Here is a 25,017-nt window from a genome sequence, read left to right on the forward strand (position 1 = left end):
GACCTAGAGGGTGATGGGGAAGAGGAGCTCTGGAGAATGGGGCACCACAGTGGAAGGAAAGAAAGAAAATGATCTCTTTCACAGATAACAAGATCTTGTACGTAGGAAACTCTAAAGATTATGTGCGCGCACACACACACACAAAACTATAGAGCTAACATATGAATTCAGCAAACCAGCAAGATACAAAATCAATATTAAAAACCAGTTGCATTTCTATACACCAGCAGTGAGCAATCTGAAAAGAAAGTTAGGGAAGTAATCCTATCTATAACAGCATCAGAAAGAACAAAACACTTAGGAGTAAGTTTAATAAAGGAAAGAAAGATCTGCACACTGAACACTGCAAAGCATTGCTAATAGAAGTTTAAGACATCGAGACATCCTGTGTTCACAAACTGGAAAAATTAATGTTGCTTAAGATGTCAATACTACCCAAAGCAATTTATACATTCACTGCAATCCCTGTCAAAATTCCAATGGAGCTTTTTCCAAAAATAGAAAAATTCAGCCTAAAATTCATACAGAATCTCAAAGGACCCCAACCAAATAGCCAAAACAATCTTGAAAAAGAACACAGTTGGAGGACTCAAACTTCCTGATCTCAAAACTTACTACAAAGCTACAGTAAACAAAACAGTGTGGTGTTTCCACAAGGACACATAGACCAACAGAACAGAACAGACTCTAGCAATAACCCCCACACAAATGGTCAGTCTCTTTTTGACAAGGGTGCCAAGACCACCTAATGGGGAAAGGACTGTCTCTTCAAATGGAGGTTGTTGGGAAAACTGGATGTCCACAAGCAAAAGAATGGAATTGGACCTGCCTCACACCATATATAAACATTAACTGAAAGTGAATCAAAGACCTAAATGTAAGAGTTGTAAAAAAAACTATAAAACTCTCAAAATAAAATATAGGGAAACACTTTACGATATTGGTTTGGCAATTATTTCTTTGGCAAATATTTCTTAAATTATTTCTTATTTCTATGCATCAAAGGGCACTACTAAGAGAGTGAAAGGACAAGCCACAGAATGGGAGAAAATGTCTTCAAATCATGGTTCTGATAAGGAATTAACATCCTCACTATATAAAGAACTCTTCTAATTCAATGACAAAAAACTAAGGGTCTAATTCACAAATGGACAACAATTTCCACAGGCATTTCTCCAAGAAGAGAATGGCCAGTGAGCACACAGAATGTAAACTGAAACCACCACACGATGCCACTTCACAGACACTAGACAGTGTCACCAGGAAAGCAGAAGGTGACAAGTGTTGGTGAGGACGTGAGGCCTTGGCACTCATGCGTGGCTGGGCGGCTGTGATGGCACCACCACTGTCGACCACAGCGTGGTGGGTCCTCCAAGGGTTACTGCAAAGTGACCACCTGACTCAGCGATTCCATTCCCAAGAGAAATGAAAACAAACATCCATGCAGATTTGTACACGGTGTTCACAGCAGCATCATTCACAACAGGAAGAGGGGAAAAACCCAAGTGTCCATCAACGACGGATGCTGGACAAATGCAATGTGTGTGTACACACAGTGGGACATTATTCAGCTGCGAATGGGAAGGGCCACGATGAGCACACAACACTGTGAATGTACTTAATGCCACTGAATTGTACACTTAAAAATGGCTGAGATGGCAAATTTTATGTTATGTATGCATAACACAATGAAAATGATGAAATGAAAAAGAATATTTTCTTGAACACAGCCAATGCCATCCGAAAATGTTACCCCAATTGACTGATGTTTTTAAAACTCAGGCACACTGAAAATGGATGACAGCTTCCACAACAAAAGGAAGATCAAACAGGAAAAACATATTCTTGAGCTTATTCTTAAAGTAGAGGAAAAAAAGAAGAAAACAATAAATTCAACTAGAATAAAAATACTTAACATTTTAATATTCATACGGCATTCTTAAAACAGACTTTCAGACGCCAGGTGATGTAAAATCTTATGCAAATATATAACAGCTTCAAGCTATACAGCTTATTCAATCTAACAGAATGTCCATTTTTAATCTTTACAGGAATCAGAAAAACAGAATCACTATGTAGTAATTGAAGACATGTAATTTCAAAGAAGTGAAAACTTCCAATTTTATCCCAATTTTTCATTTAAAGTCTCTTACTTTGTTTGTATTATGTACAAACACATGAATAAAACAGGAGGAATGTCTTCCAAGTTCCCACGGTTTGGGTTACAAAGAAAATATAGAGAATTTCATCTTCTTTGTGTACAGGAATTAAGGCTCAGCCCACTTCACGTCTGTTTTTCTATTTTCTTGTTAAATATTAGCTCTTCTCAAATAGATGCACTGGTTTTATTCAGTGTTTTTCTCAGGAAGGACACGTGTGATCCAGTAACTAAAGAAAGCTGAGATCACCCTGGCGTAGTCTGGGAAGCAAAAACAAGACAGAAAAAAAATAAAATAACACAAGAAACCCAAACAAAAAGAAAAAAGCATAAACTATCATTTTGCAGATATTAATCTTTAGGCCCAAGGTGAACCCTGAAATAATCTAATAAAGCACAACTTGGGTGTCAGATGACATCGACGGTGGCAGCACACTTGCGAGTCACACGGAAGTCTGGGGGAGCCTGGAATCCTACTCGGGCTCGAGCCTGCCAGGTTCACACGCTGTTGGACCTGAGCCTCACAGCGTCACATACAATGTTACATACTTAACATCTGAACTCCTAGAGACTGCATACAAACTGAAATGAGGCCGAGGTAGAGGTTTACATCACAGATGGGCAACGCAGCCAGACTCCTAAGCGATGAGCCTGGACAGGTGGCTCCCGAGTTTCAGGGAACGGTCAGGAAGGCCCGCAGCAAAGCTCTGGCTCTCAAGGCTCCATCCCTGAAAGCCCACACCCCAGCTCAGAGCCTGGAGCCTGCAGGCGGCTGACGGCTGAGGCCAGTGACCCGCTGTCGTGCAGGGGCTGGGGCTGCGGGGTGGGGTCCTTCCAAACTTGTCTGCTGTCCTGCCCAGGGCCAGCTGCCAGGCCCTCTGCCTGATCCCCTAGACTCAGACCCGGGGGGATTACGGTGTCCCACCACGCGCAGGTCAGGAGGGTCGAGGGTGGGGATTCCTGCAGCAGGGCCACAGTGCTGAGTGCAGTAAGAACCCCACAGGAGGTGACGTGTGCATGTGCGTACACATGAGGGATGGAACACGCAAGACCACGAGGCCCCTCACTCCCCCCTCCTCGCAGGCTCAGCTCCACAAAGCAGGTCGGTCTCCTTTTACCTCTCCATCCTTCTTCTCTGCCCCGCACCGGAGCGTGAGCACCCAAGGGCAGGTGTTTCTCTGCTGAAGGCCCCACGGCAAGAGCAGAGCCCGCACAGGTGGCTGCAGACACGGCCTCCCTCACCAGAAGCTCCTAAGCCCATGAGGGAGGCGGTGCTCCTGGCGACCCCAACTTGCAGGGGCTCCTCCACCCTCGTCAGTCATAGCTAATCCCAGCAGTGCCCCCTGAGTTGCTGAGTGTGACGTGGTGTCCTGACTTGAGCCCCACTACGAGGTTTCTGAGGGGGACCTGCACTGTGCTCGCTGTGAGACTGCCACCAGGTAACTGCAGAACCACTTCATTCCTACAGCTGAAAACCTGCCAGGGGCCTGGTCTCGGTCTGGCACAGAGTTCTGCTCAGTGCTGGGCGGGTGAAGTGCTCTCCAGATAGTCCTGAGCCTCTGAGATGCAGGATCTGCCGATTTCTGTGCCCTGAATATTCCCACCGCCACCCACTTCAAGCTGCCAACATGAAGCCCCACCACAGTGTTCGGAAGACATACGCACAGCCAGCTCCAGTACTCAACAGTTTGCACGGAATGGGTCCCCAGCAAAGGCTGAGGGAGTAAACCAAAGAAAGATCATCTTACAGTTCAGCTTCTTCTAACTGTAGTAGTTCAGGAAGGCAGACCAAGACACGTGGAGGACAATAAAAACGCAACTTCTCCAAATCAAGCAGAGGGAAAGGAAAAAGGAAGAAGCAATGAAGTCTTTCACTTCTATTTAAACTAACGAAAGTTTGGTCCTAAGAGTGGACAGCTTGCGTCTGGAAAACCGGGCTGTACGTGCATTTCTGCATTTATCCTGTGAAACACTTCTCAGCAGGCAGAGATACAAGAACCAAGCTCCTCTGTGGGAATCTAGCCTTCAGGCCACACGTGCATCCTTATACTCTCTGACTCGTGGCTGTGTAGCGTGTACGTTTCTTGGAGGCAAAACCCAGACAGGAGTGTCTAAAGCAGCACAGTGAATGAATGTGCGTTACGTACCGGGTGGCATCCCGCAGTGTTCCGGGAACACTTCCAGGGCACGCGTCAGTCCTTCAGTATCCCGCAAAAGTAACAGTGTTTTCATGTGATCCAGCATGAACACATCTGAGGAGGACATGCTGTGAGTTTCAAGATGTTTAAACAGTTCTTCAGTGGCGTCCATAAAGACAGAGGAATCTGAATCCTTGGAGACACCTAAACACAGTCAGGATCACTCAGAAATGAACTCTTACTCTTGTAAACCGAAGGTACGCTTTCAACTCTTAAAGAAAGCCCCAAACGTTTTCTACTTAGAATGAGATGTTTGGAATAGAAAGAGAAAGATAATTAAAACTCTGCAAAGTAAGCAACAAAACACAATTGTTGGAGACAGTGGGAACATGCCATCTGTTCACGAGCCCCGATCTTGTAAACCAGCTTCCGAGTGTCATGCACGGGAGCTCCCACTCGGGGCAGGACAGACAGACAGACACGAAACCAAGCCCCCCAGGGCTGTCAGGCACCTGCAAACACAGGGAAAACTGCTGCAGCCTGGGAGGCTCCCCCGCTGCCCCTGTGAGTACCCGGCCGGCAGCCGTTGGACCGCAGCGGGCCGAGGCGGCTCCCGCACTGATCCCGGATGGCGTCCCCAGGACGTCTGGAGTCCAACTTCGTGGCCTTTCCAACTTGGAGAAACTCCCAGCCGCCACCTCTCCCACGTCCCTCCTGCCCCAGCTCGGCGAGTGAGGCTGGCCCCGCCCCACGTGTCTGCTACGTGTCTGTGCTTCCCGCCCTTTCTCTCCTCTAACGCTGGATACCTCCAGCAGCCTGTCTCCCAGTTGTAAATCTCCTTTCTGATGAATCGCACCTGGAGTTCTTATTTTCAGTTGTTGTATTTCTCAGGCCTAGAATTTCCATTAGATTATCCTAATAGATTCAAATTATCTGGTCAAAGTCTCCGATCGTCTCCTTTTTTCTCCCTTCTCTCCCATTTTTGGACACCTCAATCATAGCTGCTTTAAACTCCTTGTCTGGTGACATCAGCGTCCCGCGCCCGCCCGTGGCCTTCCTGTGGCTTTTAACTGGCAGTTTCGATCGTAAGGGCCCATCTCTTGCTGCAGGATCTGGCTAACGTCCTTTCCTGCAGAGAGGGCTCCCGGTGCCTCTGCTCGGGGACAGGCTGACCACAGGGTGCTGCAGGTCTGCAGGCAGTCACCTACCTCCTCCTGAGTGCACAGCCTGCGTGCTGCACCAGACGGTCGGCATAAGCTATCTGCTCCGTTTCCCAAGACACCACAAGGTCCACCCTGCTGTGTAGATGCCCTGAGCTTGGCTTCCTACCTCATCCACAGCTTCAGGGCCCGGCCAAGGTCTGGGGGGGGACCCCAGAGGACTGCTTCTGGTCTCTGACTGTCCTTTCTCACAGAACCGGCCAACCCCGGGCCTCCGTGTTCCTCCCCAGACCCGTGAGCCCACCGAGGCTCTGCTACTCTGTCTGCCCCCTCCCCGGACCTCGCCCCAGCCCCTGTCCAGAACTGGAGGATCTCTTGATGGAGAGAGGGTGTGGGGCTATGGTTCATTCCCCTCCTCGGGCTTTGTCCTCCTCAGGGCTTTTCTCAGCAGCTCTCAACATTCCAAACACACCTGAAACTGGCTTCCAGCCCCCCTTCGCAGGAGGGTGGTCCACCACCAGCTGCTCTCCGAACCCCGCTTCTGCCCTGCAAGTTCAGCCACGTCCTCCGGCTAGTGTCGTCCAGCCCCCGTCAAGGATGCTTTCAACTAAATAGGAAGAGCTGAGAGCAAGCGGAGAGGAAAGGGTGGACCTTCTCGGCTAAAACGGGTCCCTTAACAACGGTGCTTTTGCATCACTGTTTCAATCTGCTCCTTACCCCTCAGATTATCACACGGCAAGCATTTGTCCATCTTCTCCTAAGAACACTGCCCCGTGTCTTGCTGGAGTCGGGAGGCACTGAGCCACTACATCCCGGTCTACCAGGGACGGATCAGAACCGGGCACAGCTGACCTCAGGGCCTCTGCTCTCGGCTCCAAGCCAGCACCTGCTTCTCCCTGACCCTCAGGGCAGCTGTCTGCTAGGTTCTGCGCAAAGGCAAGGAGCCATCATCCCTAGAATAAACCCAGAATAAACGCCACCGCCCACCTCACTACAAGGAGGGACGCCTCAGATCACCGAGTCACAAGCTGTCCTAAAAGAGCAGCTGGGCTTCTTTGCCTCTGGTAGCTGACGAGAATGGACAAGCGTTCACCAAAACCTCCAGTCCAGACGTATCTTTTCTTTCGAAGCACAGCTGAGAATACCAACATATCCTGAAGCCGGGTTTTAGAGACGTGAGGACGAGACGGGCCTCGTGTGGACGTGGCTCTGACGGGCTGGCCTGCTCTCCTGGGAGCCCCGGGCACAGGGCCAGCCCAGAGCCTCCGGGACGAATCTAAACATTTGGATTTTTGCCTCAAAGCTAATGACTTATTTGGAATACTGAGTATTTTAATATATTCTATATTTTAAACATTTACATATTTTATGGCATTTGCTTGTTTCTCCAAATAAGTAGCTGCCATTATTCAAAATAACAACAGGAAGAAACATACCGTCATAAAAATAAACTTCTTGTGTTGACTTCAGAAAGTTTAGGATACCAGCCACCTTTTCCTGGGTGCTTTCAACGTCTTCCTCTTCAACGTCTGGGGTCCCCTCGCCCCCGGCATCTGGGACGGCCCCCCCGTGGCTCTCCCCCACGCCGTCCTGCTCACTGCTGTCCTCCTCTGGCTGGTACATGAAGCTGACCCCAGAGGCCCCTGGTAGTAAACCAGCCACTTTCTTCCTTTCAATCTGCTGTTTCTTTTTCAGCTTCCTTTTTTTGTTTTTGCTGATTGTGGGGCCATCTGGGTGCCATGGCTGCAATTTTTCTTGTAAAAGACTCTGCTGTTTCTCTAATTCTGCTTGTTCCATGTGAACGTTATTGGGATTTGTAAATTTTTTCTTGGATTTGTGCTTTCTAATTCTTCTTCTCTTTGGTTGATCATGAAGATCCTGTTCTATAAAAACAATAATTCAAATCAATAATTTTCTGTAAAATGGAACCATTACAAGCACATTAGGCTAATAAATTTTCCACTAGGATCTGTTAATTTCAGTAGAAAAGGAATTTAAAATATTTACTTCAGTGATTCTCAACTTTATCCCAACTAAATTCACTGTGAAGGATCCTGGGACTTACCATAAAATAAACCACCTACTTCCAAACAGATGTATGTGTGTGTGTGTGCGCACGCGTGTGTGTCCACCATTGTTATAATCATGACAGTTGCTGTGATTTTAAGGACTTGCTGCAATTTTATTGAGAGTTAAATTTCATTCCTACGGCCTTGGGGAAAAAGCATAAATTCTTCTGTTTTAAAAATGCACTTTAGTATCTTCTGAAGAGCCCCTTGTGTGTGAGGATGGGAAGCAAACAGGTCGTGTGTGAATGAAGATTAAGTCTGCTCTTGGCCTGTAAGTGACCTGTTCGAGAGGTGGTGGCCACAGGGACACAGCAGACAAGGTGAAGACAGGTCGGAACTGGATGAGGGGCAAGACCTGTGGGTGGATGTGGAGCCGAGAAACGCGAGCCGGGCGGATCCACAGGGAGGCGCCCACTCGGCACACCCGCGCTGCCCTGCGCCCTGGGCTCTGCCCAAGCAGACCTGGCATGGGCGATGGTGAGAAGCTGGACAGCCCGGGGGAGGTTTCTGGGTCGTGTGCAGCGTGTCCCGTGTGGAGTGAAAACCCCTCTCCGGCGATTCCTACTCAAGGTCAGAAGGAAGACACCCCCATCCTGCACGTTGCAGTCCCAGTGTTGAGGGTCCTGAGACTTGGGACCCACCTGTCATGACCCTCCAATCCCCGAAGCTGCCTCTTTTCCTGCTATGGACTCTGAGTCTGTCTACACAGCAAACTCCCCCTGTGCATTCACACCGGCTCGGGTGGCCCCCTGCTGGCCTCAGGCATCGTCAAATCAGACACTGCGTCTGGACACGGGGAGACAGCCCTCCCCCGGTTTCCAGTGAGAGGGCTCAGTTTCCTCCTCACACACGGGATAGCCAGGGGACCCGGGGCTCCCTCGACCTGGCGTGAAGCCCAAGTGCTCCTCACAGAATCCCGATCCGCTGCCATCGTCTGCCCCCCACGCGGTGTGTTCTCTCTCCTCAGTCACCAGTGCGTCGTCACTCAACACGGCGTCTTCCTGCTTCACCTGAAAGCAGGTATTAGCTGATACTAGGGGCCTGCTTAGTGTAGCTGACAGACCACAGCTCATTCACCGGATCTCTGGTCTTATAAAATATTAATGTTTGAAAAATGACCACTGCCTATAGATTTTTTTTTAAAGTTTTCCAGATTCAGTTAAAAGAAGAAAAAATTAAAGACACGTAGGTCAGTGGAACAGAACAGAGAGCCCAGAAATAAACTCATGCACTTATGGTCAATTAATTTACAACAGAGGAGCCAAGAATATACAATGGGGAAAGGAGTCTCTTCAATAAATGGTGTTGGGAAAAATGAGCGTGTGATAAAATGTGTCCTTAATGGATGCAACAGTCACTGAATTTTCACTTTTTGCCCCATGTTAAACATTGAGATTACAGGCATGAACACACTGTAGCCCCTGCCCTCTAGGCTGGCTGTGCGTGGCCGTTACGTGTAGACTTAAGTTAACTGAAATAGAAGGTGAGATTCAGGTGCTCACAAGCACCCCCTACCCCAGGGTGGACATCCTGTTTCGGCAGGAGGTTGTAGGGACACTGCTCTCTGGGGGCTGCAGAGAGGAGGGGACGTGGACAAAGCGAGGGACTCTGTGGCATCAAGTGAGGAGGACAGGATGCTACTGGAGCCGATGGTCAGAGAAGTCAGGGAGGCCTGTTCAGGGCCGAGGGGCATTTGGCTGAGGGACAGATCCAAAGTCAGTGGTGTGAGGGGAGCCGGGAGAGGGCAAGGCCAGGCCCAGGAGGGGCCCCTGCTAAGTGTGGGTGGGCTGCGGGCCCCTGCTAAGTGTGGGTGGGCTGCAGGCCCCGGCGTGCCTGTGAGGTGCCGTGCGGTTCAGGAGGGAGAGAGGGTGGGGGGCGGGAGGCAGTTGCCCCTAATTAATCTGAGTAATTAAGGGGCAGAGGGTTAACTGCGGAGGTGGCAGTGCCTGGACACACAGACGTCACATGCCCAGCAAGGCTGCCTTCCGTCACTGCCCTCGCCTGCCGCCTCCCGGTGCCCCTTCACCTGTGGCCGGTGGCTGGTGCTCGTGTGACAGGCTCTGGAACTAGAGCCACACGCCAGGCTTTGTGGAAGGACCAGCTTCCCATACGAGGTCAAACCGTGAGTCTGGGCAGAGGAGTGGCCCATCAAAGGCTGTGATGAGGCGTTTAGGACACAGAGGTCATGAGAAGGCTTCAGAAAGTTATGAGTAAGAAACGTCAAAATTCTCTTGGATCGGAGCTCCTGTGGGTGGTCGGTGTCTCTTCCCACAGAGACACACTTTGTACACAGATGTCACATCAACATCACACGTGACTCCCAAGCTGGTGGCCGCAGGGCCCACTTGCTTTTGCAGAGGAAGCGGCCATCACAGACTTGAGTCACAGACCAGCCGCCCGGGGCTGTCTCGCAGCAGGTAACTCTCACAGGCGCCTGTCCTTCGCCAAACCTGAGCGTCACCAGGTCAGCCTGGCAGAGGCCTCGCCCCTTCAATGAGTGGTGCTGTAGCCGCCTGCGGTGACTGTGGTCAGGGGCTGGAAGCACAGCTCTGGCTTCAGAGAGGTTTCCCAGTGTGGTGAGGAGCGAGAGATGTGAAAAAACATCACTGTGAGCGTCCCCAGGGTCTCTGGCTGCCGTGGTGGTGGGTGTCACAGATGGCAGAGCCCCTGGCTCCTCTGTGAGCTCTTGAGCGAGATGTCAAGTGCAGGACGTCCCTGTCCCACCTCCATGCCCCACTGTTTCGACTACGATAGCTCTGTCACATAGGTTAACATCAGGAAGCTTGGTGCCTCCAGCTTTGCTCTCTCTCAAGACCGCCTCGGCTCTTCAGGGACTCTGTGGCTCCACACACCGCCAGGTTGCTTGTTCTCTTTCTGTGGAAGCGGCACTGGGATTCTGACAGGAATCGCACTGGATCTGTAGATTGCTCTGGGCAGCAAATGTTCACACACTATAACAGTATTAATTCTTCGAATCCATGGGCAGGGAAAACCTTTCCATTCATTTACTTTTGCCATCTTCGATTTCTTTCATCAGTGTCTTACAGGTTTTGTGTATAAATCTTTCACCTCCTTCATTAAATCTATTCCTAAGTACTTTATTTTTTTGGGTGCAACTGTAAATTGGGCTGTTTTCCTAATTTCTCTGATAGTTCATTGTTAGCGTAAAGAAATGCAACTGATCTTTGAAAACCGACTTTGTGGCCTGCACCTTTACTGAGCTCACTTGTTCATTCTGACAGTTTTTAGGTGAAGTCTGTAGTGTTTTTCGTATATAATATCATGTCATCTACAAATACAGTCAGTTTTATTTCTTCCTTCCTGATTTGGAGGACTTTTATGTCTTCTTCTTGTCTAACTGCTCTGGCTAGGACTGCTAATACTGGAATGTCTATTAGTTGAAGAAGTATTAATCAATATCTAATAAAAATATCCATAATCCATTCTACTATTGTAATGCATTCACTTACAGTAAGCTAAATTGGTGTAAAAGTTTACCATGATCGAAGTATTTCTCTGATCCAAGTTTCTTATGAGTATGTGTCAACAATGGTTTGAAAATTAAGTAATTATTCTAAGAAAATAAATGCCAATCAGAACAAATGTGGGTTTTCTTTTTTATAAGACAGGTTAAAGAGCTGTGCAGATTCCACGGGTAAATTATTCTCGAATTAACATTTTGACCCACACACTCAGAAGTCACGCTGGCTGGTCCCCTGGACAGGGAGGGATCCAGGGTGCCAGGTGTGGTGCCCACAGGACACCATAGAAACAAAGCCAGCAGCAAGCAAAAGAGTTCTGGTCCTCTGAAGGAACCTAGGCCTGTTTCAGGTGCTCTGAGAATGAGAACTCCTTCCATGTCCAGCCTGCTGTTCCACGTGGTGGACAGTGACGGCCACAGAAGCCGACGGTCTAGTGTGGGTTCTAGCTGACCGACTAAGAGAGAAGAGTATTGAGAACGACTCCAACCCCCGGGCCCGTGGACACCCTAGTGACCTGTGAGAAAGGAAAGGCTTTCACATAATTGCAGGTTTTAAGTCTCATTTCAGTCTCAAATCACCAGGACAACAGTGAAAATCTGCTGACTCCGACTCTGACTCCGTCACCCTTGAGCCAAGTGTGACGTGTGCAGAACGCGGGCCCAGGCGGAGGGCCCCAGCTGCGTTTGGTGAAAGGCACCGCATTATTCCGTGAGCTGGAGGGCCTGCTCTGCACCGCGCCTCCCAAGTCACGGAGATCAGGCATCAGGGTTTCTTCAGCCAGACGGAGCCGGGAAGACCTGACGGTGGTCGGCCTTAGAGCTGAGCCCTCACTCTGTCCAAACACGTGAAAAGGACAAGTGTTTACCTCGCGATGAATCCACGTTAGAACCGTACGTTCAGCTCATGCTTCCAAAAGCTTGATGTTAATAACTATTTCAACTGGTGCTTGCTATGAGAATAATAATATTAGCTTTCCACAAAAATGGCTTGATTTTAATGGTCTCGCAGCTTGATCTGAACACAAAAGCCACGTCAGTACAGTCAAACCACTTGTGATTACGATCGAGGAGAGAGGACTGACGCTTCCTACAGCTGTTTTTGTAAATAACTTTTCAAGTCGGTTCATCAAACATTGACTGAAGACTTGACCCACAGGCACGGGGCCTCGGGGAGTGGAAAGCTGGCAGGGCTCACGTCTGCACAAGCTCTGCAATAAGCCCAGGCTGACGGCAGAGCAGGCGTGAGGGCACGGTACACAAGGAAACCGAGGCCCGGAGAGGGAAGGGAGACCACACCGTCCACAGGGCTGCGAACCCAGGCCCCTCAAGCCAGCCATCTACCATTGGGCCAGTCGGAGCTCCGTCTCCCCGGAGCAGGAAAGTGGGTGGGAGGCGAAGGTGTGGGGACGCCCCTATGTTCGTGGTGGGCTGGGTCAAGGGGGCCGAGGGAGGATTTGGGAAGGGAAGGATCTGGGTGGAGGAGAGGCCCCCACAGTGGAGCGACCGAGCAGCGAGGCAAAGGCTAGAAGGAAGCCCAGAGCGAGGCTGGGCCTGATGCTGCCTGGCTGGTGGCGGGGACAGCAGAGCAGCAAAAGGACTGCGGCCAGCGTGGCTGGTCTCAAACAGACGCAGGGGACTCACGTGAGGGCGGCTGGCCAGCGCAGAGCTAGGTCTCAGCAGGACCCACTCGCAACAGCATGAACGGCAGGGGCCCTGCGTCCAAGACCCAGAGCTCCCCTTCCTGAGGGCGGGGGAGCCAGCAGGTGGCTCCTGAGACACGGAGGTGACACAGCGACAGTCTCAGCCACATCACACTGTCGGTCCACGGAAAGTTCACAGCCGAGAAGGAAGCGGGTGCCCTGGTGACATCCGACATCGACACTAGAAAAGGCTGCGTGCAGGTGCACACAGGCACATGAGACGTTACTAAGTGGTCGATCCACAGGTTGGCAAACGTGGGGATACCCCTCCTGGAGCGAGCAAAGGGACAACGGAGCTGGCGGACGGCTCGGGCTCCTACAGTGCAGGCCCGTGCGCTGCGCCCAGGCCTCCTGAGCAGCCCTCACCTGCGCCCGGCTCTGCGGCGCCCACGTGGCCCAGGGGAGGGTGCAGAGGAGGGCAGGGCCCCCCGGCCGCTGGAGATGCAGCCAGCCTGGGAAGACGGGTGAGGAGGAGACCAAGGAAAGGGCAGTGGATGTGGACTGTCTTGTCATGAAGACGGCCTCTAAAATCATCAAGGAAAACTAACAGATAATTCAAGAAAAAGTGCAGGATTTAGGAAGGGAAATCTATTTTTAAAGATGGGTCTAACAAAATACTTCAGATGGGCTAAATATCTCACGTAAGAGCACAGAAGCAGGAGGGAGGGTGTAGCTCAGCAGTAGAGCATGTGCTCAGCCTGCACAAGGTCCTGAGTTCAACCCCCAGGACCTTCATTAAAAAAAAAAAGAAAAAAAACCTAATCACACCCCCTCCCAAAAAGAGCACAGAAGCAGGAGCCGCGCATGTTTCTGTTCCTCCGGGGCTCACTCTCCGGGGTGGCCTTTTCCTTCTCATTGATTTGTAAGAGCTTGTTATGTGGGAAGGAAACTAACTTCTACCTGCTACAGAATGTGCAAGTATCATCTGCTCTGTCCTCTGCTTTGAACCTTGTTTACAGTGCCCTTTGCCATAAAGAAACAGTCGTATCTGTCATTCAGGCTCTTAGGCACTGAAGGAACTTCCCTCCTGCACCATTTTCTCACACGAAGATGTAAGAGATATGTTGCCCAAATGATTGGCTAAAATTTAAAAGACTGAAAAATGTCTAGGCAATGGAAGAAAGAGAATTTCCTTAGACTGCCATCAGGAATCAACACTGGAACAGCTTTCTGAGAGACGGTTTAACACATCTCCAAATATAGAAACACATGTACTCTTCTACACTTAATAGTCCCACTTCCAAGAATTTGTACTCAGGAGGTAATTAGACTATTGCATGATTGTGCAATGGTGATTACATGCAAAGTGCTTACTGAGCACCCCAGAAAGTTCTAGATGCCCTTCAATGGGGGGAGGAGGTGATACTCATAATCAAGTTGCTTTCATAGAAAGATTTCAGTTACGTTAAAAAATGATATAAATATATCTATATGCACCTCTACAATGTATTAAGTGTGGAAAGTGCTTATATAATATGGTACAATTTTTATAAAATCTGCATGTCATACACAACACGCACAGGGGAGAGGTTTTGCAAGATGATTCCTGCAAAGTCTCGGGCTGGTGGCCTTAGGTAATGTTTTACTTCCTGTGTGTCGTCTATAATGCTTGACTTTTCAATAATGAGCGTCTCTGTGGTCAAGAAAAACAAATATTTTTCATTAAAAAAACCCTAAGATTGGAGTAACAGAAAGGGCCCTCTTTTCTGAAGGCTGGCCTGTTTTTTGGTTTATAAAAATAGAGCTTCCTATTTCTGTGTAAAATGTGTACATGTGAAGTTTTGCAAGCAACTTCAGAACTCAACCTGCCGGCAGCGGCAGGCAGGAGCTCGGGCTCTTTTCACCACGGAGGAGGGTCTACCCACGGCTGCGGGGCCGCGACCACGGCAGGACGGGCCCTGCGGAGGAGGGACGCACCTCTGGTAGCACTGGGTCCAGCAACAAGACAGTCCCCATCTTTCCAAAGATAAGCGCCTGCTCATGAGAGACGGGACACTGGAAGTCGGGAGGGGAGATGGAAGGGGGCAGCTAATTGGAATCTTCATTTAAGGTAAAAAGAAGGTGATAACGGAGTGGAAAGTGGTGGCTGTGAAGAGCAGGTTTCAAGCCAGGCGAGGGCACCCTGCAGGTCACGGTGCCAAGATCACCTCCACTCTCAACACTGTGGTGTAAGACGTGGGGCCCACAGCTGCTACAGCTCCCCACTGGAGCCAACGCTGAAATGAGGGGACCACGGTTACAATTCCATTTCTAAGGAGACGCGGGTCGGGGGTGATTAAGGCTTACTGCTGTCTGCTGAAGGCTGAATTCTCCGTTCAGCTACTAGAGGTGCAAGGGCAGAAGGAAGCCCGTGAAAACAGTGAAGGAGCCAAAGAGGTGCAATCGTGACCGAGGAATTCTGTTTATCAACTGACACAACAGGAGGCTGACTGAGTACAGACCATCCCCACTGAAGGGGGGGACAGCCATAAGGTCCACGGAGCTGAGAGAGGGGACCCGCTGGAGAAGACTGACACTCACCAGAGGAGTGGAAAGAGTGATTTCGGTTAAAACACATCGGTTATTGGAATAAAGCAGTTCCACACCAAAAGAACACCAGCTTATGAAATACTGAACTTTAACAAGGAAGAGCAGAACTGCACCCAGTTCTCAGTGTGGACTCACGATCTAGTTTAAGTTCCCATCAATCCTCGAAGGCACCTGGGAGGCGGCATGTGACCCCTTGACAACACATGTCCTGACGTGCTCGGTGTCACCAGAAGCTTGGGCAGTCCTGTGTGCAGGGTCCAGACAGAGCAGTGCCAGGCGCAGATGGCAGGTATGAAAATCTGGGTGTGATGGGGAAGTACCCCTGTGGACCCAGGAGAAGTCGCTGTAGTCAAGTTCAGATGAGCCACCAGATAAAATGCAAATTTCTTCGTAACTGGAACACATGGGACAATTCTTGGAGCAACATTTCAGATTTGTTTGGCTCCAGAGTTCACAAAACACTTTCAGCAGCCTTTGCTCTATGTTAAAAATGTTACTCCCAGCGGTGGCCCTGGGTCAAGGGAGCCAATGCCCTCCTCCCTGCAGGGGTCACCACCAAGCCAGCCCGGGGGTGACGCCCGCCTGCCGTCCCAGTGCCCACACACTCCTCACCCCTCGAGGGTCAGAGGCCCTGCAGGCAGACTGTCCTCCACCTCACTCGCAAAACGCCACCAAACCTGACAAAACCTCCAGGGCCCACGTTCTACTCCCTGTCACTGACTGTGGGTTAGGCCAGGCTGGTCCTGCCCGTTCCCCTCCCTTGTCCTCTCTGCCCCAGAGTCTCCAAGTCCAGACCCCCAGATGCCACCGGCTCCTGGGCCTCACGCTGGGCCTGGTCTACATGGCTAAGCACGGCTGGCCATCACGCTGGAGCATGTGTCCTCGTGCACTGATCGCTGTGTCTCTCGAGCTCCCCGCAGTGCTGCTGCCTCTTCCACCTGCTGACTCATCAGCCCTGAGAGCAGGCCTGCTGCAGGGCTCCCCCAGCCAGGGCACTCGGGCAGCACTGCTGTCTCCGGACGCCTCACCAGACTCTGCTGTGACTGCGCACATGTGAACCTCCCCCAGGACGAGCCCCCTCTGCCAAATTCATGTTCCTGGGGCCTGGGCACAGGGGCTTTTATTAAAGTGAATCAGTGGTTGAACCTCATTTGCTCTGTTTACTTCCAAAAGGATGCAGCACAGCTTAGAAACACCAGTGTTGTAAGGTTTCAATCTAAATAGGAGTTAAGCAACCGAGAGGCAAGGAAAAGTACCCAGAAAATGGAAGTCCAGAAAAATGGCAGCAACTGAAGAAAATAGGGAGCAGTTGGGACTGGAGCTTCCTGGCAGCCAAAGCAAAAAGTATACATATGAGTAACATTTCTTATCCCGTAAGAAGCAGCATAACTGTTATGAAAAGCAAAACATCTTTCTAGAACTGAACTCTGAAAGCAACTTTTCATCTGGAGTTTTATACAAACGTGAGTGAGTGCATGGAGAATAAAGAACGAGGTTTTCAATGATAGTTTCATACAAAAAAGAAAACACTCTCCATGCCTTTAATTAATCTACATTAAAAAATGAACACACAAAATGATATTCCAAGTGATATATTTAGAGAGAGGCATAGTAACACAACCAGGTAGACAGCTTTCTTACGGGCTGACTTGGATTAAAGTGAGCATTTACACTTATGGACTGAATGGCCGGTGTTCTCCTGAGTTTAGACTCCCAAATATTGGTGATCCCTCCCCACATTCCTCATCACACCCCGGGGACTTCTGTCAGGAGCCTGACAGCACATCGCACACAAGCTGCTGGCCAGTGTGTACCTCATGAACACCCAGGGGACAGCACATTGGGGACAATGCCTATGTTTTCTTTTAAAAGTTAAACAGCCCAACTTGTTTCTCGATAGCTGCTCAGGGGCAAGCTCTCAGTGTCTTCAGGAAGGGTGCAGCATTTTCTCATTACCAGCTCCACGTCTGTTAAGCGTCCCTGCTGGTAGTCCCCAGAGCACATCTCCAGAATCACTGATCTCCAGAATCACGCATCACTAGAATTACCCAGATCTCATCTTCAGAATCACTAGAATCCCCAGAATCACTCAGCTCTCCAGAATCTGCAGCGCAGTTTGTTCAGGAAACGACTGTGAGTTGATATGTTCTGAGGACAGACATTACTTACTATCCCAGCTGCCCCAGGGGAACTCTGATATAACTGTGGCGGACTTGAACCGCACACAGGGCAGCTTCCTACATATGTGCCAAGACAGAGGGGAAAGCAGTGTTCCCACCAGAGTGACAAGTTAACATCTAAATAAGGCTGCTGAGCGTTTCAGAGGCATAGTTGCCAAGGAGGGCGGCTTCCTTTTGGCATAATTCACAGTGGGCCATTCTCAACATCGGGCCAAGGGTTTACTGTTTCCTGGGAAGGACGTGCAAGACCATGAGAGAGAGAGAGAGATGCCGGACGTCGAAGGCAGGAGGGAGCACGTATGCCTTTTACCTAAGCTGCGTCAGGGTACTGAGGTAACTGGAGCGCAGTAAGGAGGCCCTAGAGTAAAGCCCAGCACTGTCCCTGTAGGCTGATAACACCACTCCCTTCTGCTGTATCTCTTCCCATCACCCCCAAACATTTTAAGTGTACAAGAATTCAAAGTTGGTGCCTGTGACGTGCAGAGGTTTCCTGCAGGTGGTTTGCAGGCAGCAGGGGATGAGCAAGTGATGGATATTCAGGCCTTTGGCGCAGATTTCGGGGCACAGTCTTGTCTCCCAACAGGCACAGGTGGCCCGGGAACAAACCCAGAGGTACAGTTAATAAGGATCAAGCATCAACCTGGACAAGGCCCAGGCCAGCAGCGGGGACGAGGGACCAGGGCTGCTATCCCGGGGAGGGCAGGTGGTCAGACCTGGGTGTCAGCACCAGACCTGCCACCCCGCATGCACGTGACTGGCCTCCTTGCGGGGCCAGGGCCAGCGCCTCCTAGGGGTGAGTGACAGGAGGAGGGATGCGGCAGACGGGGCAGCCGGCCAGGCAGACTCGTCCTCTTCTCGACATTTCTAGAAGCTACTACTGAACTGACTCACTGGTGCTGGGCATTCAAAATGGACATGATGGCTGGACACAGTTACTAAGGGACTTTCTCTTCTTCTCCAGCTTCAGTTCTCACACTCTCTGCTGAAAATTGCCCCTGAAAAGAACTCACCCACCCTCCCCCTGCATGTCTCCACGCCTTACGCCTGGCGAGTCCTGGCCACAGGCCTCCCCCTTCCCACCCCAGCATCCTAACAATCCTGTCCTTTTCCTGGGCCCCAGCTGGACCCCGACACACACCACCCGGCTGAGCACAGCCTCGCAGGCCTCTCATTGCAGACAGCGTCATCATTTATTCCTTCCACCTTATCACCTCCAACACCTCAAATGGCCCACCTCCTGGGGTTTGCAATGGGGAAAAATGCTAGACAAACAGTAAGAAAAATGACCTGAAACATGTGGAGATGCGTTACAAGTGTTCAGGATAGAAAGATATTGACTTCCCAGCCTGAATTTGATTAGGAAGTTACTTAAAGCTCTTCTGAAAAAGCGGGTCAGTGTTTCCAGTGATGCTGACTTAGGGAACTGAGCTCACACAGCCTCTCAAAAGAAAACTGCTCCTCAAAGCTGAGACCAGTCCTGGGCTGGGGAGGAGTGTGTGGCCACAGGAAGTCAGCTGAGAAGCCCAGACCCGCCTGCTGTGGGAAGGCGGCTGGGCAGGTCGGGGCAGTGGTGGGGCTCAAACGTGGGGTCAGGGCAGACGCAGAGCCAGGGGATGCGTCATGTTGATCTCAGGGACAGAGCTAACACCCTACTGAGAGACTCCAGCCTCCCTTTCAAGCCGTCCACTCTCCTTAGAGGTACAAGGCCGGTCCACCCACGCCTTCCCTGACCCCGGCCACTGAGAAGGGAACCCACAGTGAAGGTCCTGCGAACCTGTGTGCTCCCACGAACCAGGAACAGAAGGGGGAGTGAGCAGCACGGCCCGCCCAGGGAGCACCTGTGGAAACGCAGCTGGGCATGTGCTGGGGCCAAAGGTACAATCAAAGTCCCCCAGGATGTGCAGTCCCCATGGCAACTGGAGGGGAAGAACCCTCAGCGCTTGCTGCCCTCTCCCTAGTTTGCCCCGACCAGTGCACTCCTGCCAGAGCAGAAGCGGCACCAGGCCCAACCCCAGGCCATCCTGGAGGTGGCAGCCCTGGGCCCTGTGGGTGCTGGCAGGAGACAGCTGTCTGCAGAGATGTCTGTCCAGCTGGAGAGACGCCTTCCCACCTCCTGCGAGGACGGCCTCTAGCTCAGCCCTGCAGAACCAGGCTAGGCAGTGCGTTCGGTCAAGGGCGACCAGAAGGTTCTCAGGTGGGATCCAGTCCACAGACCTGCCAGGTGGTGGCTCGCGCAGCGGAGCCAGCTGTGCACAGCTGCCCAGGACGAGTCCTGCCCTTTCTATCGAGTACACTAAGGACATAGTGGACTGTTTCACCAAAGTGATCTGTCTTTATAAGGACACGTTTAATTTTCTGATGAAATTAATCTATCGACCTAATAATTATATTCTAAGATTTTTCAACAGGCCTTGAAAAGACAAATACGTATTTCTAAGCTATCCCATTTTTGGTTTTATGGTTTCTGATCCTCTAATTAGGAAGTCAGAATGATCTATCTACTAGAAATCCACATTTTCTTGATAGTCAAATAAGGTTTATGGTATAGTTTCTTAGACCATATTTGCTAAAAAATCACCTGGGATGAATTTTTATTTGAAAATTCCAAATTCCTCTTAAGGAAATTCTGAAATGATGAATTAAAAGGGGAAAAAGCACCTTTCACTTTCCAAGGTAAACGGTTCACGTGCAGCACGAGCACCAGAGCACCCGACTCCTTGATCTTCCTTCACTCACAAGACATCCGACAGCAAAAGCCAGTATAATCTTTCAGTTTTTCCATGACAGATGCAAAATAACTTACTTCCCTGATTACAAAATTGATATACAATCTCTGAAATTCTGAAGAAACTGGAAAATCGAGAAAAAAGCCTCTTTAACAAGAGGAGCACTTTCACGTTCTGACGCTAACACGGCCTCACACACGGCCACAACCGCGTCCAGCCTCGGGTCCTCTCCCACCCCGAGCACTGCGCCTGCTGTGGGTCTGGACCGCCGCCCTTAATGCCTGCAGGGCCCACATGGCGGTGCCCTCGCCCCCAACCCCGAGTCACAGTTCAGATGGGGTCTTACCTCCTGAGTCCTCGCCGCTGGAGAAGCCCTCGCAGCTGGAGGCGCTCTCGGGACCCATGCAGCCAGGGGGCTCCGGGGGGCGGGGGACCCAGCCCTCGGGAGGCAGGCCCACCGTGTAGAGCCGGCGCACAGGCTGGGTCTGAGTGTCGCCACCTGTGGGAGAGGCGGGGACAGAGGTCATCAGACGCCTGCTTGCCGGGCAGCGTCTCCACCCAGATTCCCTGAAGAAACCACGGCCATAAACACCGACCCTAATAAGCCAAGCATTGTGCCAGAAGAGCTGGTTGGCTATGTAACTAGCCAGGAAAAGGAATGAGTGTGATTATTTAAATTCACGTTCAGTTATTATTATGTAAACTTCTGGGGTTTTATAATATGATATAAAACATAACTAATTCATGAGTAATGAGCAGAAAATAAGAAGACTCCATATAACATAACCCTGGTTGGCACAACATGAATCTCTTAACATTCTGGTAATCTTCTAGACCTCTGTCTCCATGTACGCTAACAAGCTGCATGCCCTGTGTGTCACACACACACACACACACACACACACACACACACATACCCCTCAATGGGACCACACTACACACGTTCTACCATTATACACTTACATATTATGTGTATAATATCATTCAAAAGTGAGCATGATGAAATATTATGATATATTTAAATCTACACACTCTTGTAAAGGCGACATAACATTCCATTACTGATGAATCTAACTGTAATTCAACCACTGTCTTAAATTTTGCACGTGGAGGTTGATTCTGAATTTCCACCATCCCAGGCAGTCACTACAACCACACTTGTCAGACATAACCTCTACCACTTGACCACATAGTTCCTTCAAACAAACTCCTGGAGATGGATCTTCTGGTCTGCCCCGTCCAGAGAGGCAGCTAAAGGTGCTGTCCCCTCAGGCCCTCCAACCAGGGGTAGGATCAGTGCTTCAGTCTTCATGTTCTCATACAAATATGGCAGAGTAACCTTCTTGGTCCAACATAAGTGGATGTTACAATTAGCCTTTCACAGAAAAAATGAGTATTTTATTTTAAAAACAACCGGTAAGGACTGAATGAAATCACTAATGCATGTGTAACAGAATGTGTGGTTTCAAGACATTTAAGTGTAAAACCCTTGAAACATTTTCAAATTCTTCTGCCATCAATACTTTTACTTTCTTGAAGCCGAGATGCAAGAATTTAGTTCTTAAGTGAATCTGATACACCAGGTTGATTAATGACTATGTCATTCCCTGCCAGAATCAAGGGCAGGGTGGAGACGTGCTTCCAAGCAGAACATCCCCTGTCGGGTAGCATCAACATTCAATAATTTTTCACAGAACATTTTTGGAAGCTTTTAATCAGCTAAATTTTTCTTAATAAGAAAGTCAAACAGAACTTAGAAATGCTATTGTTCACTTAATTATCAGGATGAATATAAGTTGGCAGGAGGTGATTTACGCGATGAGAACAAGATGCACCAGAGAGAATTCTTCCCAATCCTCACGTGTCTGACTTCACGCTGGTTCCGAGGCTGAGTCTGCGGGCCACACGGCCGCGCCGCTGGACACACGGGCCCGGCCTCCCCGCTCATCTCCAGAGCAGCTTCCGGGCCTGGTCTCTCTCTCTTCTGGGTGGATGCGTGGTGGTCAGCAGGGACGCTGGGGCCCCTCTGCCATGGTCAGAGCCATGGGCCTCCCTACCAGCACTGGGGTGGCCTCGAGGTTTTGGAAGAGATGACAGCTGGCTCTCCTCCTGCTGGCCGACTGGCTTAGAGCCGCAGCTCAGAATCCTCACCCTCTCTGGCTCAGGGTCTGATTTGGAGGGCACCAAATGTGCTTTTGATTTAACTCTTGGCCTCTGAACCCACCCCGCCCGGCAGACGGTGCTTCTCCACACACAGCCTCTGCCTGTCAGCACTAGTGCTGAGCATCCTGCACCCTGGGCGCGCCCCATCCCACACCCCCAACCCCGGCTCCTATGTCAGAATCGTCACCCCGGGGCTCTCCCCACACGGTCACACTGGCTGCCAGGGTTGCCAAACACACATATGTGACCACTTCATTGTCACAGTCAATTGAATTACTTTACCAAGATTTTCCTAAAAATCAGTTTCCCACCTCAGGGGTCGACTGACATCCCCTGCTTCCTCTCTAGGTTCATTCTTGTTTTTGCTAAAACACATTCCTTACTGTTCAGTGAGGGTCTGTGGGCGGTAACCCCCTGCGCTTCATAGGAATAAACAGAGTCTATTCAGCCTCTTTAGAGGCCTCTGCTTGTCTGTTCACCTAACAGGTACAGGGACACAGGGACACAGCCCAGCAGCACAGGTGCCCCCACAACCCTCTTAGCAGCCACTTGCTCCACCCAAGAGGCACCAGTGTCCCCTGCTGTTCCCCTAGGATGACTGGTATGTGGCCGAACAAATATTCACGGACTGTTCCTTTTCCTCCTTCTTTCTTTTTGTAAAGAATCCAGAAGCAAGCTCTCTGCATTGCCTCCTGCATTTTCACTGCACGATACACCTGGGTGCCCCTTAACCCTCAGCAGCCCTGCGGGTGGAGAGCAGGCTCTCCCAGCCTCTTTTCTGAACCACGCTGCAGTGAACAAGCTTTCACGTTGATCCTGCCCCGGTCAGAACACAGGGAAGGGCTCTGACTCCTCAGGGCTGGTGACCTCAGAAGAGGGAGAGAGGGAGGGTCTCCGCACGGACACGGGGAGACCCTGGGAGGAACAGCGAGAAGCTTCTGCAGGTCAGGGAGGGGCCTCACCAGGAACGGAACCTGCCGGCACCTTGGCAGTGGGCTCCCAGCCTCCAGAACCAGGAGAAAGAGACGTCGTGGTGCTCTGTCCCGGCACCTGAGCGAAGCCGGCGGAGAGTTAGAGGGTATCCGCACTCCTGCCCCATGCTGGGCGCTGATCTACTTTATCTTGTCACGTTCTGCTTGTGTGTTTTATCACATCTCTGAGGACAGCAGGCCTGACAGTGGCTGGTCCACAGTCAGCAAACAGCCGTCTTCCGGGCGCTTGCCGAATAGACCAGCAACTGACGGGAATTCTCAGGACAGCGTCTACGACCGTGCGGGAGACCAGACACCCACTGGTCCCTGGGGATCTTACAGCTTGAGTCCAGGACCTGTAGCATCATTTGGGGAAGACAAAACAGCAGAGCAGGCATGAGATTCAGAGCAGCTCTGGAATCACACCCAGGCTCAGACCTCAGTCATCCTGCTGAGAGCTTCAGTCTCCCCCCTTCTGCCTTGATGATACGAGCCTCGCCTTAAAGGTCGTTCTGGAGCCGAGAAGAACCGGCATCGCTGACGGCGTGGGCTCTGCTAGCATCAGGGATGCCAGAGTCTCACTACGACCTGGTGAGAATTCCTGGAAACTCCCCCTGCAGAAAAGCACCGGATTCGAGTTCCAAAGGGTCTTGGTATTTGTCAGATCATCCACTTCACTCAGCTCTGTTGCAGACCCTGGCCAGGCTTGAACGAGGGTTACTGGAGTCCCTGCTGCCTCCCCCATGTCAGCTGCCTCGTCGTCCAACACCTAGGGTGCTCGCAGCACACGCACACAGCCAGGCCGAGACAGATGACGGCACAGCAGGGAGGGAGGGACCGCACGCAGGGGAGACTCACTGCCCCGAGTCTATGGGGAGAGGAAACGTGAGTTCCAACAAGTGCCTCACAGTCAGCAGTCTGCACCGCCCTGGGCCCTGTCCCCAGGACCTGTTGTATTGAGACGCTGGACGGAGTCGGTGCTGAAGGAGTCGCCCCTTCTGCTCCAGGACACATGGCCTCCTCTCCCCTGACACTACAGTGGTCATGGCAGGCGTCTGGCACACATCAGCAAAGCCAACTCTGGGTTTCCACTCGGTGTGGGACTGAAAAAACAGCACAGCACACCTCTAAACGCTGACGTGGACTGGTGGTCGATTATGGACGAGGGCGGTGTCCCCCAGCTCCACGACAGCCCTGGGAAGGGTGGTTTACTCATCTGGCCTTTACAAACACAGCCCCATCCGGTCACCCAGGGCATCGCATCTCTACTTCCAGCTCTGGTGGCAGAAGCCAGACGTTCGCCACGTCCTTCTGCTCCTACAGAATAAACCTGGCTCAGGTCCCAGTCATGCGGCTGGGATGGGCCAGCCCTCCTGCGGCTCTGTGACCCTCTCACCACCCACCTCTCACCACCGCTGTGTCCCTGTCTGTCTGTGCACTGGCCCCACCATCATGCCTTGTCACCCAGCCCAAGGCTCAGCCCTTTCTTCTGCAAATCACCTGCTCACCCCAACAACCTCAAGTGATTTAAAACAATTTAAGACTTTACATTTTTAGGGCAGTTTTAGGTTCACAGCGAAACTGAGGGGGAAGGAACAGAGGATTCCCATGTATCCCCTGCCTGCATTACCAACATCCCCCTCAGATGGTCCATTTGTTAGAACTGGTGACCCTCTATGGACACATCCTCACTCAGAGTCCACGGTTTACATTAGGTTCACTCTTGGTGCTGGATGTTCTGT

General features: G+C 50.9%; 1 protein-coding gene across 1 annotated transcript in view; it reads right to left on the reverse strand.

The window, feature by feature from the left end:
• Nucleotides 1–1,891: 1,891 nt before the first annotated feature.
• Nucleotides 1,892–25,017, reverse strand: part of ERICH1 (glutamate rich 1) — a 40,816-nt gene continuing 17,690 nt past the window's right edge. Inside the window, exons 3-6 of the mRNA XM_010963958.3 lie at nucleotides 20,488–20,640; nucleotides 6,893–7,339; nucleotides 4,306–4,500; nucleotides 1,892–2,419 (exon numbers count right to left, since the gene is read on the reverse strand). Of these exons, the coding sequence (XP_010962260.1) occupies nucleotides 2,346–2,419; nucleotides 4,306–4,500; nucleotides 6,893–7,339; nucleotides 20,488–20,640 (869 nt within the window). The 3' untranslated portion in view covers nucleotides 1,892–2,345. The remainder of the gene's footprint in view (nucleotides 2,420–4,305; nucleotides 4,501–6,892; nucleotides 7,340–20,487; nucleotides 20,641–25,017) is intronic.

This window comes from Camelus bactrianus, chromosome 26, assembly GCF_048773025.1.
Source record: "Camelus bactrianus isolate YW-2024 breed Bactrian camel chromosome 26, ASM4877302v1, whole genome shotgun sequence".
Taxonomy (NCBI): Eukaryota; Metazoa; Chordata; class Mammalia; order Artiodactyla; family Camelidae; genus Camelus; species Camelus bactrianus.